The sequence below is a fragment of the Enhydra lutris genome, unplaced genomic scaffold (assembly GCF_002288905.1).
Source record: "Enhydra lutris kenyoni isolate GAN:26980312 unplaced genomic scaffold, ASM228890v2 scaffoldscaffold2, whole genome shotgun sequence".
In the NCBI taxonomy this organism is placed as follows: domain Eukaryota; kingdom Metazoa; phylum Chordata; class Mammalia; order Carnivora; family Mustelidae; genus Enhydra; species Enhydra lutris.
In genome coordinates this window covers 8,199,890-8,214,693 of record NW_019154086.1, presented here as the reverse complement: position 1 = coordinate 8,214,693, position 14,804 = coordinate 8,199,890, and the positions used below count along the sequence as shown (strand labels likewise).

Here is a 14,804-nt window from a genome sequence, read left to right as displayed (position 1 = left end):
TTCCTGGTTGACCCATTCATTCTTTAGAAGGATGCTGTTTAGTCTCCATGTATTTGGGTTCTTTCCAAATTTCCTCTTGTGATTGAGTCCGAGCTTCAGAGCATTGTGGTCTGAAAATATGCAGGGAATGATCCCAATCTTTTGATACCGGTTGAGACCTGATTTAGGACCGAGGATGTGATCTATTCTGGAGAATGTTCCATGTGCACTAGAGAAGAATGTGTATTCTGTTGCTTTGGGATGAAATGTTCTGAATATATCTGTGATGTCCATCTGGTCCAGTGTGTCATTTAAGGCCTTGATTTCCTTGTTGATCTTTTGCTTGGATGATCTGTCCATTTCAGTGACGGGAGTGTTAAAGTCCCCTACTATTATTGTATTATTGTCGATGTGATTTTATTAATTGGTTTATATAGTTGGCTGCTCCCACGTTAGGGGCATAGATATTTAAAATTGTTAGATCTTCTTGTTGGACAGATCCTTTGAGTATGATATAGTGTCCTTCCTCGTCTCTTATTATAGTCTTTGGCTTAAAATCTAATTGATCTGATATAAGGATTGCCACTCCTGCTTTCTTCTGATGTCCATTAGCATAGTAAATTCTTTTCCACCCCCTCACTTTAATTCTGGAGGTGTCTTCGGGTTTAAGATGAGTTTCTTGTAAGCAACATACAGATGGGTTTTGTTTTTTTATCCATTCTGATACCCTGTGTCTTTTGATTGGGGCATTTAGCCCATTAACATTCAGGGTAACTATTGGGAGATATGAATTTAGTGCCATTGTATTGCCTGTAAGGTGACTGTTATTGTATATTGTTTCTGTTCCTTTCTGATCTACTACTTTTAGGGTCTCTCTTTGCTTAGAGGACCCCTTTCAATATTTCCTGTAGAGCTGGTTTGGTATTTGCAAATTCTTTCAGTTTTTGTTTGTCCTGGAAGCTTTTAATCTCTCCTTCTATTTTCAATGATAGCCTAGCTGGATATAGTATTCTTGGCTGCATGTTTTTCTCGTTTAGTGCTCTGAATATATCATGCCAGCTCTTTCTGGCCTGCCAGGTCTCTGTGGATAAGTCTGCTGCCAATCTAATATTTTTACCATTGTACGTTACAGACTTCTATTCCCCGGGCTGCTTTCAGGATATTCTCTTTGTCACTAAGACTTGTAAATTTTACTATTAGGTGACGGGGTGTGGACCTATTCTTATTGATTTTGAGGGGGGTTCTCTGAACCTCCTGGATTTTGATGCTTGTTCCCTTTGCCATATTGGGGAAATTCTCTCCAATAATTCTCTCCAATATACCTTCTGCTCCCCTCTCTCTTTCTTCTTCTTCTGGAATCCCAATTATTCTAATGTTGTTTCGTCTTATGGTGTCACTTATCTCTCGAATTCTCCCCTCGTGGTCCAGTAGCTGTTTGTCCCTCTTTTGCTCAGCTTCTTTATTCTCTGTCATTTGGTCTTCTATATCGCTAATTCTTTCTTCTGCCTCATTTATCCTAGCAGTGAGAGCCTCCATTTTTGATTGCACCTCATTAATAGCTTTTTTTATTTCAACTTGGTTAGATTTTAGTTCTTTTATTTCTCCAAAAAGGGCTTTTATATCTCCCGAGAGGGTTTCTCTAATATCTTCCATGCCTTTTTGAGCCCAGCTAGAACCTTGAGAATCGTCATTCTGAACTCTAGATCTGACATATTACCAATGTCTGTATTGATTAGGTCCCTAGCCTTTGGTACTGCCTCTTGTTCTTTTTTTTGTGGTGAATTTTTCCGCCTTGTCATTTTGTCCAGATAAGAGTATATGAAGGAGCAAGTAAAATACTAAAAGGTTGGCAACAATCCCAGGAAAATATGCTTAAGCCAAATCAGAAGAGATCCCAAATCGTGAGGGGGGAGAAAGGGGATAAAAAGAGGTTCAGAAAGAAAAAAAAAAAGAAACAAAAAAAGAAAACCAATAAAGAAAAAATATAAAAAGGAAAAAAAATATATATATATATATTAGATAAACTAGTTTAAAAACATTAAAAAAGAAAAGAGTAAAAGTTAAAAAAATTTAGCAGAAGAAAAAAAAATTGAAAAAGAAAAAAAATTAAATTAACCGCAAGGCTAAAGAATCATGGGGAGAAAGCCATGAGTTCCGTGCTTTGCTTTCTCCTCCTCTGGAATTCCGCTGCTCTCCTTGGTATTGAAACTGCACTCCTTGGTAGGTAAACTTGGTCCTGGCTGGATTTCTTGTTGATCTTCTCGGGGAGGGGCCTGTTGTAGTGATTCTCAAGTGTCTTTGCCCCAGGCGGAGTTGCACCGCCCTTACCTGGGCCGGTCTGAGTAATCCGCTAGGGTTTGCTTTCGGGAGCTTTTGTTCCCTGAGCGCTTTCCATAGAGTTCCGGAGGGCGGGAATGAAGATGGCGGCCTCCCAGTCTCTGGCCCAGAGGAGCCGAGAGCCCGGGGCCCCACTCCTCAGTGCGCCCTCAGAGAACAGCGCCCAATTACTCCCGTCACCCTGGCCTCCGGCCACGCTCCGAGCTGACCGAGCCTGCGACCGGTTCAAAGTAACCCCGAGCTTAGAGCTCACTCCTCGGCTCTGTCTCTGTAGCCGGCTTCCCCGTTCTAATACCTTTAAGCTCTGCGACACTCAGACACCCCCGATCCTTCTGTGACCTTGCAGGACCTGAGGCCACGCTGACCCCGCGTGGGCTTCACCCCGGTTAAGCCTCTGGAGCGATGTCCCTCAGTGGAACAGACTTTTAAAAGTCCTGATTTTGTGCTCCGTTACTCCGCCGCTTGCCGGGAGCCGGCCCCTCCCCCCGCAGTCTATCTTCCCATCGCTTTGGATTCACTTCTCCGCCAGTCCTACCTTTCAGAAAGTGGTTGATTTTCTGTTTCTAGAGTTGCTGTTCTTCTTCTCTTCGATCTCCTGTTGGATTTGTAGGTGTTTGCAATCTTTAGATAAGTTATCTAGCTGATCTCCCGCTACCTGAAGTAGTCTCAGCCTGCTACTTCTCCGCCATCTTGACTCCTCACCAGTTGGTTTCTTGATGTAGTTGTGGTGCCTAAGTACCTAGGTGGCCACACAAAGGCAGTGGGCCTTGGAATATAGCCCAAAGAAAGAAGCAGTACAGTGCACACAGGGAATGGTTTCTATTTTGCCCAGGGCTAGCCCTTAAAACTGTCCAAGTATTTCATACTCTTAATGATTCTAAAGGTTGAAAGTGCCTTCCAAGTTACCACACTTGTTCTGATAGGTGAGTGCACAGCTTGAAGCCCTCTTCTCTGAGGACTTCCTCCCCATTCCAAGACCAAACCAATTTCTGAACCCACAGCTGATACGATCAGAAATGCCTAAGTTTCCTCTGAACTGGGCCAACCAGGCTGTCCAGAGAGAGACTGTGTACAGAGAGATCCAGAGACTGAGAATCAGTTAGTGATTTCTCTAGATCTGGAAGGGGATCTGGCTGGAGTGGCCATGTGAAGTCCATACTCACTGATAAAAGAACAGAGGGCTAGTCTGCAGAGAGAAGCAGAAGAATGTTACAGACACCATAGAGAAGCAGAGACCAGACTAGGTAACACCAGGGAGAGATGCCCAGCCACCTCAGTTCTCCACTGTACATCTTGTTGATGAGGCCCATGGAGCTTCCTGTTCTGAGGTTCCCATACTCCACAGCCTGGAGAGTATGGAACACTTGAGTAATAGTGCTCAGGAGTTCAAATTCTGGAGCCAAATCTGTCTGAGTTCAAAGCCTGGCCTTGCCACCACTAGCAGAGTGCTACAAAACAAACTATTTTGTCCTTTGTTAATCTGAATTAAATATACACATCTTTAGTAACATCAGTGTGTTAAATTCCAAAATCTCTAAAGCTTATTATAATCATTATTGCCTGTTAGTAAGAAATAAGTGCTTGAATTCCGTAAGTCTATGATAATGAGATAGTCTTGCTTTTTAGATTCATTAAAATCAATCAATTCCTACCTTTTAAAATAAGCAGAAAGAGAACCTACACCCATTTGGGAAGAGCTAGTCCATGGTGCCAGACTAGGCTCAGAGGCTCTCTGGCTGGGCCATACTCACTAACTTCTAGAGGGAAACAGACATGACAACAGCCTTACCCTTCAGGAAAAATCCCAAGAGAAGCAGGACCATTTCCATTTTGATCCTCAATGATTTCAACTATCCTGGCAGAGATTTTTACATTAGCTACATTAATTATTAATTTAGCAGAAATTTCAGACTACTTGATGCCTTTTTTAAATATAAGAAACACAGATGGGCCTTTATAGCACAAATGTAGGCCCCTGGCCAAGGCAGGCCAAGGGAGGCCCTGTTAGGGGGCCAGGCATCCGATAACTGTGCCTAACACCCATGATTCCTGGACACGAGAGATCCCTGTGCTTAGCTGGTTCCCGGATAATAGACGGGAGGAAGCATTTTCACCCAGCTGAGCACTCTTAAAAGTGAACTGCAGTTTTTTTTAACATTCAAGATCCCCATCACATGGGAAAACAAAAAAAAAATTTTGAGACCCAATTTACTAATATAGTTTGCAAAGTTCCTAGTAGCTTGCCTGCAACAACACTGTTATGAAAGGAGGCTATGTGAATGAAGCATATTTTCCCTGTGAAATATACACAAGGTGAAAAGCCAAGGAGACATTCTGCTTCCCCCCTGGAACTCAGAATGTTGGAAAAGAGTGCTCACTCTTACCCTGACACCAAGAAAAAGCCAGATAAACTACAGAATTATAACCTGTCCAGAACCTATATAAACAAATAAAAAGAAATCACCTAAAAGATTTAAACGAATTGTGGAAGGTTTAAGTATGGGCTAACATGAGCCGGGACGTAAGGGGTGCTCCCAGCTACCTGCAGGCTCTTCTCCGTAGAGTGGTTACAGGCTGGGAGTCTGGAGAGAGCCTCTGTCGGGGTGGGGGTGGGGAGGCAGACCAGGAAGAGAGGAGATGCCCAGGAAAAGCTCATTTCTCCCTGTGGAAAAAGCCTTCAGATGCGGAAGGGGGGCGGAGGGGGTTGGCAGCCCACCCTTTAACTGGACTCTAGGGTACAGGTGAAGACCCACTGCAGCTTGAAGAAGATTAAAAGAAAACAAATAAAAATCCCTACTTCTGGGGGAGGCATAGAAAACTCTCCCAAAGAATGTCTGCCCAAAAAATCTGGTTCAAATTATTTTAAAGCCCTTGCAAACACAGCCCAGCTCCAGTGCGTCATGCGACTTCGTTCCGTCCCTACAGCGGTGACAGAATGTGGAGCAGCAGCCCCTCACTACATGATGGCTTCACCATCTCCAAAGCACACTGCACAGGAGGCAGGCTCTTCATGGGCTTTGCCTTTCTCTCCAGCATCTCTGGACAGTCCCGGCTCATCCCAAAGCAAGAAGCAAGGACAGGGGCTGATCCTTGGGAGGAGGACACACGCTTCCTCCCTCACTCAAGGCTGCCATTCACCATTGCTGCCGCTGCCACAGTGAAGGCCCGGAGTCCGGAGGCCTTCTCGGAACCTCTGCCACCGCTGCCTCCCTCCCTTGGCTGTGCTGGCCCTACTGCTTCATCCCGCAGGCATCCTTTTTTCAACCTGTGCCCTGCAGAGCAAGCTTGCACCACTCAGGCTGCAGTTTCTAGTGAGTACTAGGGGCCTACGGGTAGAGTACTCCTCTTGACTAGACAGAGGGGCAATAAAACACTCCTTCTCCTGCTTCTCCTGCTAGTCCATAAAGCAAACAATTGAAGTCATTCTATACTCATGGAGTCTCTTTTGCTACAGTCCTCAAAGGATTTCTGTTTAACCACTTTCACTACATAGGATTATTCCAACTTGTAAAATAAACAGAGGGACTGATAAAAGTATCACCCTACATTAGAGATGAGGAAATTCAGGGAATAAAGACATCTTTTCCACCCAATTAACATGTGATTCTTGATCTCCTATAATGGGTTTAATTTAGCCTACCAGGCCATTAAGCAATCTTAGTTGGGATTTCTACCCTTAAGTAAGACATGCCTATGTTATTACATAAGACTTGAGAACATGTCCAACCAACAACTAAAATATATATCAGTACTTGGAACAAAAAGGAAAAATCCAAGCTAGACTGTAATCAAATGCTCAAAAACACGTATGAGAGGGATACCAACTATTATAGGCATTCAGAAAAGACAGGGAGGCTGGCCTGGCCTGGCCCACCCCGTGAAGGGCTCCTGGGGAGGCCAGGCTTGAGGGGAAGCCCTGGAGATTCAGACAGGCAGACAGAATACTGCTGGTAAGAGTAATCACAAATGGTGGGGCGCCTGGATGGTGCAGTGGTTAAAGCCTCTGCCTTCCGCTCAGGTCATGATCCCAGGGTCCTGGGATCGAGCCCTGAGGTCAAGCCCCATATCGGGCTCTCTGCTCAGCAGGGAGCCTGCTTCCCCCTCTCTCTCTGCCTGCCTCTCTGCCTACTTGTGACCTCTGTCTGTCAAATAAATAAATAAAATCTTAAAAAAAAAAAAAGGGTAATCATAAATGGGACCTAGACAGAAGAAAGGGAGACCCAGGGAGGCTAGGAGGTGGGTGTACCTAATTGAGGATGCTTTCCAATCACTCAAACAGAACAAACAAAAGAAAGCTTTTTCATGAACAGTGCCAGGTACGGAGCTAAACCTCAGGATATACAGATGACTCAGACATCTCCCTGCCCTCGGGGAGCAGACAATGGGATGGCAAGGCAGAAATCCTTCCCCAATACCAAATTAACATAAAAACCCAGCTTTTTAAAAAAAATTACTTTCAAGCAGCAGTAAGAATTTTTGCCTTGATATAATAGAACATAGACTTTGAAATCAGATCTGACAGATCCTGACTCTCTATGTCTTGTAACACGATGGCTTTAAGCAAATTACTGAACTTGTTTTTTAATTTGCAGTTTTGACATCTTCAAGATGAGAGTAATTACGCCTACTTTCCAGAGCTATAAAGATACAGAAGCATACATGAAAACTAACTAACACTCAATAAATTTAGCCAATATTTCTAAATAGTTAAAGTTGAAACACTTCTTGGACTTTCTAGTTTCTTGCTTGAAATCTGTGCCTTTGGTTAGGTTGTTAACTTCACAGGTTTTTTCAAGGTCAGACCATGTAGAATCCTGGTCTGGAAGCCAGCACTGAACTAGAGGACAAAAGCTTTAGTAGTGCAACTGTTGAAAGCAAATCAGACTCCCTGGCTAATAAGCTCAGTCACAACCTGCAGACACTCTGGAAATAGAAGCCATCATGATGTGAGAGGTCTTCTCCAAGACTAGGAGGAAGAACACTTGCTGGTAGCAATACTCCCCTCTCCTGTGCTTTTATAACCTGCTACCACCAGTGGGAAGACATTGAGGGTGTCTCAAGGGCCAAGAGTCAGGTAATCGGGTTCTGCTTCTGAGTTTTGCTTTTAGCACTACAAAGGAGAAAGCAGAGAGGTGGCCCCAGGTAGTGAGAACATACTTTTCTCTAAAGCAACATGTCAGGAACAGCCTTCCACAAGAAGGTGGGTGCCAAGAAGAAGAGAAGGACACTGATGGTGCCTATGATGTACTAGGACAAAAAACAAAGTAGATATGCTGTCCTTGTATGTAAAGCCATTCTCATTATCTCTGCTTCTCAAGTTTCTCCCTCCAACAGAACGAGGCATTCACAAGGCACTATTTACACATTCATCTTCTACCAATCCTGTGAGATGAGGATTATCTGCATTTTACATATGAGGGAACCAAGACTTGGAGGGAAAGTAATGAGCTAAAGCTGTTTGCTGGCAAAGACTGTGCAGTCTTAGTTCACATCTGGAAAGGCAGGAATCATCACTGACATTCTCCACATTAGAAAAGATGGTCACTTCCAGAATCAATATTGTCTAGACACTGATTCCAAGAAATCCTAATAAATGACCATTTTCTATAACATGGATAGTTGTTATTATCATAACATTTTAGTTAATACGTGCTTGATATCCTTCACCAAAATCCGGCATTTCAGATCATAAACACAATGGCATCCATTCAGTCTTTAGATCGCTACTATGTATCTAAGTAACTCCTATGCCTGACACAGGTTACCAAAAAAATGAAATTCCACTCCTCTTCCTACTATCCCAATATGAACAACTCAAAGGCATAAGTCACAATATACATCACCAATGCTTGGTGGAGCAATGAGGTAGCTAGTCTCCAACGTGGCAACTGTGGTAGCAGAAAAACTCCTTCAAACCATGCCCCCACCCCCAAGATATCTGCATCCTAATGCCCAGACACTGTGTAGGTCAGGTTACATGGCAAAGAGAATTAAAGTTGCAGATGGAATGAAGGCTGCTAATCAGCTGATCTTAAAATAAGGAAGGCCAGGGTAATCACAAGAGTCCTTAAAAGTGGAAGACGAAGACAAAAGAGAAAAAAATGGAGATGGAGACACGAGAAAGACTAGCCAGATGTTGCTGGCTTTGGAGCAAGACGGAGGAAAGGAGCCACAAGCCTAGGAATGCAGGCAGCTTCTAAAAGCTAGGAAAGGCAAGAAAAAGGATTCCCCACAGCACCTTCAGAAAAGAATGCTGCCCTGGCTGACACCTTGATTTCAGCCTGGTGAGACCTGTGTCAATATCTGAGCTACAAAACTGTAATAAAAAGAATTTGTGCTGTTTTAAGCCATTAAGTTTGGGGTGATTTATCATAGCACCCATAGAAAATGGATATGGCAACTAACACTTCCACCCCTCATGGTGGGGTATGCCGATCCTGCCATCAAGAATAAGAACTTATGGGCGCCTGGGTGGCTCAGTGGTTAAAGCCTCTGCCTTCGGCTCAGGTCAGGATCCCGGGGTCCTGGGATCGAGTCCTGCATCTGGCTCTCTGCTCAGCAGGGAGCCTGCCTCCTCCTCTCTCTCTCTCTCTCTCTCTCTCTCTCTGCCTGCCTCTCTGCCTACTTGTGATCTGTCTGTGAAATAAACAAATAAAAATCTTTATTAAAAAAAAAAAAGAATAAGAACTTGTGCCCCTCCCCTTGAATTTGGGCTGGGCCTGGGACCACCCCGACAAAAAGAACTTGTAAGTGACTTCACAGAACTTCAAGCCCAGTGATCAAGAAGTCCTGGCAGCTTCTGCTTCATCCCCATCAAAGACCCGAGCTTCGAGGTAAGAAGTCTAGACTACCCTGCTGGAGACTACCCTCTCCACATGGAGAGGACCTGGAAGATGAGATGCCACCATGGAAAAAGAGACCACATAAGGGAACACCAAGACGCCATCCACACAGTGCCAGCTATTGCCCCAGTTGCCATCTGATTACAAACACTTGGGGGGATCAGTTTGTCGGGTATTTTGTAAATCACAAAAAGGTATGAAATTTTGTCAAATAACTTTTCTGTCACTATTGAGATGATTATGTAGTTTTTGTTCTTTATTCTATTGATAAGGTGTACTACATCAATTGATTTTCAGATGTTAAACCAGCCTTGTGTTCCTGGGATAAACCATATATGGTCATGGTGTATAATCCTTTTTTGGATTTGATGCTAGTATTTTGTTGAGGCTTTTTGTATCTACATTCATTAGAGATACTGGCCTATAGTTTTCTATTCTTATAATGTCTTTGTATGATTTTGGTATTAGGGTAATATTTGCCTGAGAAAATGAGAAGTGTTCCCTCTCCTTCTATTGTTGAGAAGGGTTGTGAATAATTCTTATTTATTCTTCCTTAAGTGTTTGGTAGAATTTGCCAGTGAAGCCATCTGGTGCTTTACTCTTTTTTTTATTCTGAAGTTCTGTAAATGAACCAACGTGATTCTATAGTCTAGAAAAAAGGAAAAAGGATATTCCTACTGTGTACTGCATGGGTTAAACACGTCTGGACACTTTTGACATGTGAGCTGCAGATTTTTTGCGGGTATCCAACAAACTAGCAAAATTCAAAGGAGGTCCCCACAGTGAATGACATCATATGAAGAACATTTAAGGGGTTTAATGTTTACTTAAAAATGGGATTTAGGAGGCAAGAGTTATCTACAAACACTTCAGAATTGCCCTTAAAAATTAAAAAAAAAAAATCTGCCTGGCATTACTCAATACTCAAGGTCCATCCCAAGGCACAACAAATCATTCATTTATTCAACAAACACTTATTCTGCAATTCCTTGGGGGAGGCTGTGTTAGGTAACAACAGATTGGTAATGTAGAGTCTAGGAGCAGAGATAAGACAAGCACACAAAAACCAACCAACCATAATAACACAAGGGAGAGAATGAGAGGTGTTATGAGAGTAGAACAAAATCTACTTTGGAATTCAGAGGCAGGAGTCTTTATTTCCCACTGGCAGGATCAGAGATACCTGGAGAAGGAAGCATTGAGTTGGGCTTGAAAGGTGTTTACTATTTTTGTGTGGAGAAATATATTAAGGGGTCATTCCAGGTGGAGAGAAAGCAGACACAAAAATTTAGAGGTGGAAACAGAGTCAGACAATATAGTGGAACAAAGCTAAAGAAAGAAGAGTAAAGAGTAAAGAAGAGTAAAAAAAAAAAAAAAAAAGTAAAAAGAAAGTAAAAGAAGAATAAATAAACATACATGTAAAAATATTAATTATTGGGGGATAAAACCAGAAGAGTGCCAAATAAAGTACAAAGAGCTCATACTCCAAGCTACAGAGAATGACAATGTAGAGGTATCATTAAAGGTTTTAGGGGGTGCCTGGGTGGCTCAGTTGAGCATCTGCTCCATCTCCTGGATGGAGCTCCCTCTTCCTCTTCCCCTCCCCCTGCTCATACTGTCTCTCCCTTTCTCAAATAAATAAGGGTTTTAGAAAATACAAATGCTGTGTGTTTATTCCTGGTATAAGTTGGAGGGAAACAAAGGAGAGGCAGAAGGCTTAGACTATGGTTAGTCAAGAGGAATGAAGTCCTGAAGCGGGTCACAGGAAGGTCACAGTGGGAATGGACATTAGGAGAGAGACCCATGAGATTATTTCAGAAACTGAATCAACAAATTCCAGACCTGAATTGTCAAATCTAAGAGACTGTGAAAGCAGAGCAGAGGAAGAACTGGCTGGGGACAGAGAGGCGGCAGACTGAATATGGAAGCACAGTGTTATTACCCAGATGAGTGTTTAGTATAGAACGAGGGGAGTGTTCTCACCACAGTCTTGCTCCCAGCACTTCTCAACCCTCTCCCAACTCATCACACCCCTCAGACTGCTCACCAAGAAAATGCCTGAAAAGAATAGTCAAACACTGAGCCAATCCACTCTCGCAGATGCTTGGTTACTCAGTGAGACTCTCCATGAAGGTAAAGGCTGGCTGCCCCCTCAATCAGATCCCCAGACAGACATCTAAACAGTTGCCTTCTGGTCCTGAGCCCACCATTCATTACCTCTGAAACCTTAAAAGATGAACTTTCTAAGTCTCAATTTTTTCATTTGTAACATAGGGATGATAACCTGTTTCACAGGTTTGTGAGATTACAGGAGGATACGGAACACTGCGAGATACACAAATGCCAGAGGTCATGAGAAGCTCTCTGACAGCAGAAACTACAACAAATTCATGTCTGTATCCTTCATGGAGCGCTAGAAAAAGAGGGAGCAAGATAGGAGAGAAAATACCAGAGCCTGCGCCCCACAGGCAGCCTGGCGTTAACCAAGAAATACTGCCTACCAGATCTTTGAGAAGATCCCATATCCAAAGAAGTAAGTGGGACCTTAATAATCATCTACATCTACCTCCTCCCTTAACAGATGGGAAGTTCCATGCTGAGAGAGGCCCAGTGATCTGTCCAAGATCTTTAGTGGCATATGGGAATATGAACAATAACACATTACAGTTTAGATGGTGCTTTTAAAACCATATCAGCTTACAAATAGGCTTCGAGCTGGGTGGGAAAGAATTCTTAAGATTCCCATTTTTAGCCTGAGGTTGAATGACTTGTCCAGGAAGGATTCAAATCCAGACAGTCATACCCCCCCAGTCCATGGCTCTTTCCCTGCACAGCAACTTCATGCCCGCACAATTTCAAGCAAAATCATTTCAGCATTCAGTATATTTCAAACTCCAAATTCTGTTTGTTTCCTCCTGCCTCCAGCAACATTTCACATTCAGCCTTCCCTGGTAGGATTCTAACGACCTTCTGTCTTAAAGAAAAACTAGTTCGGCAGCCACGCTGGCACCAGAAACATTTTTTTAAATGAATCATCAAAACTGGGTCTTTCCAGATAAATCATCTTCACAAATTATATCCCCACATGTGTATCATTCAAGATGTATATCATTATTGCACTAAATACATTGGATTAGGGTGCTCAAAGAGCAATGAAACTCATTAATTGAAGCAATATATAATATATAAATAATAAGAAGGCAGTTTTAGCAAATGGGCAGAACACTAAAGACTCCCAGAGTTTAAAACTAATTTGCATTATGGAAGGGTCTCAACATTAAGGGACCAACATTGAAAATTATGCCGATAATTCTAGTCATCTGCATCCAAAGAATCTCTACCTGAATGTGTTTTTATGTGGGGAGGTGCAGGGAAGGGGTGGGAGAAGAAAATGCTAAGAAGCAATCCACGTACCACAGTCTCAATGCCCTCTTTACTGAACTTGGCCTGTCCTCCCACCACAATCCTTATTCCAGGAGCAAGGCATGCATGTTCTGCTGCCCTGTTTTAACTCAACAGAAGAGGATTAACATGGCTCAGTCTCATAAAGGCTGCACTGGCTTGTCATCCGGGGGTCACCACAAGTGAGCGGACACCTCCAGGAGGTAGTTTCAACGCGCGCGGGCGCCAGGCTGCCTACCCTCTACCGTAACCTGCGTTTCACCACGCAGGCTTGTGGACAAGCCTTCGCGGTTGGCAGTAGTTTCTGGAAAGCACCTGCACTCGCTCAAGTTCCCTCTCCTTTCTTGTTATCTCGTAAACCGCGACACAACTCCCCACCCCCGCCGGGTCAGCGCGGGTAACGGATCCTAACAGCCCAGCAGCCCTCAGGGGACCAGGCACCTGCCTGGTGAAGGCACCGGCCCCGCCGGGCGTGGAGAACCCCAAGGATGTCTGGCACTGGCCGCCCCCAGCAGCAGCGAGGCCGAGACGCCCCGCCCGCACCCCACCGCCTTCCCACGCAGGGTGCTGCCTGGGGGCTGCGGGCGAGAGCGGGGAGGAGACCCGCCCCAGAGACTACGCCCCCACCTCCATTAATAAAACGCAAGGGGGAAAGAAGTTCCATTTACCGACATGAGTGATCACTGTGGCCAGTCGCCGGCTGAGCTCCTGGGGGGCCATTTCTTCTTGTAACCAAAACCGCATTTCACCGAAAAGCCACTCAGTATGTAAACAAAACAAAGCAACACGTAAGTGTTCCTGAGGCTGTCATGGATGGTGTTTCAAAGACATCTCCTCCCGAGGATGCGCTGCCCTCACGCTCTTCCTCGCTCTCTTCAGGCACGAAACGAGTCCCTCCCAGTCCAGGCCAACTTTGCTGGGCCGCTCGGCCAGCCACGCCCTTCAGGGAATTGTCTCAAAGACTAAAATCCAGCAGCTTTCCCAACGTAATGTCTGGCTTTCGGAGAGAGGGAAATGGCAATTGTGGACGTAAGAAAAACAAGTCGCCCCAAATCCCGCTGTAACTGCGCGTCGGGCTGCCCCGGCTGGATTTGCTGTCCCGGTGGGTCGGGTCTTCCGCGCCGCCTTCCGGTTGGGTGAGGAAGAAGGATGCTCCGCCGGCACGCGGAGGGAGCTCGGAGCCTGCGCGCACCGGACGGAGGAGCCGAGGAAGGGAGGGCGGAGGCGGCGGGCGGCCTGAGGCCCCTGCTCCGCCCCGGCCGCCTCACGCCCCGCGGCGCGCCCAGCGCTCCCGCCTCCTCGCCCACCGCTCCCCGCCTCCGGCAGCGCGCAGGCGCCCGAGCGCCGTCTGTTGCCAGGTGGAGAGCTGCGCCCGTGGCCCTGCTCGGATCCCGCGGGAGTGGGTCGACTCACGGGGCGTCCTCGCAGCTTTTGGGGAGAGGAGACGGCGATTTAGGCGCTCCTGCTGGTACCGGGGTTCTGAGCACCTGCCTCGGCTCCCCTCCTTGCCTGCCTGGTGCCTGCAGAGTGGCCGAAGCGAGGAGGGGGCTGACAGGGAGAGGCAGGCCGCCCCTACCCCAGGGCTTGTCTCACGCGGTAATCGGCTTGCGCTGGACGCACCTGCCCTCGGAGCCGGGAGCGCGGGCTGTACGCGGACAGGGCTGGGCACGCATGTGCGCACACCCATCTCCACCGTGTGGGCCTTTTCCTTTGTGCAGCTACTCCATGGCGCCACCGCTCGGTCTGCCACGGTCAGGAGCGCCGAGGCTCCATCCTAACAAGGCTCTGGCACAGACCCCACGCGGGGCTCTCCTCCTTGTCAGCCCCGGGAGCGTCTTCTCTGGGCCACTCTCCCGCAGCAGTCGACGTCCTGCAGCTTCTTCAGATGGCCCCAGATACTACCTGACGGGTAGCGAAAGACTAACCCGGTTCCGCAGAACTCCACAGCCAAAGCCTAAGCAAATGGGAATCGGGTCAGGTTGTTCCTCAACCCATTCTACAACGGGGGACCCTGAGGATCTGGTCGCAAGAATGCCACGACCATCACAACTTCTTCTTTTTTCCCGAAGATTTAAGCCTTTTTTTATTGTATTGTATTGTATTTATTTGACAGAGAGAGCACAAGCAGGCAGAGAGGAAGGCAGAGAGAGGAGGAAGCAGGCTCCCTGCTGAGCAGAGAGTCCGGATGCAGGGCTCGATCCCAGGACTCTGAGATCATGACCTGAGCCCAAGGCAGAGGCTTTA

The 14,804-nt window shown here is 45.8% G+C and overlaps 1 protein-coding gene across 4 annotated transcripts in view; it reads right to left on the bottom strand.

Annotated features, from left to right (window-relative positions):
- Nucleotides 1-13,645, bottom strand: part of LOC111151235 (MCF.2 cell line derived transforming sequence-like 2) — a 282,214-nt gene extending 268,569 nt beyond the window's left edge. For 3 of the 4 annotated variants that reach the window (XM_022509067.1, XM_022509087.1, XM_022509097.1), the window contains exon 1: nucleotides 13,229-13,628. In XM_022509067.1, the coding sequence (XP_022364775.1) occupies nucleotides 13,229-13,304 (76 nt within the window). In that variant the 5' untranslated portion in view covers nucleotides 13,305-13,628. Of the gene's footprint in view, nucleotides 1-13,228 lie in introns of all 4 variants that reach the window. The other variant, XM_022509077.1, reaches the window with a different exon arrangement.
- Between the last annotated feature and the right edge of the window lie 1,159 nt (nucleotides 13,646-14,804).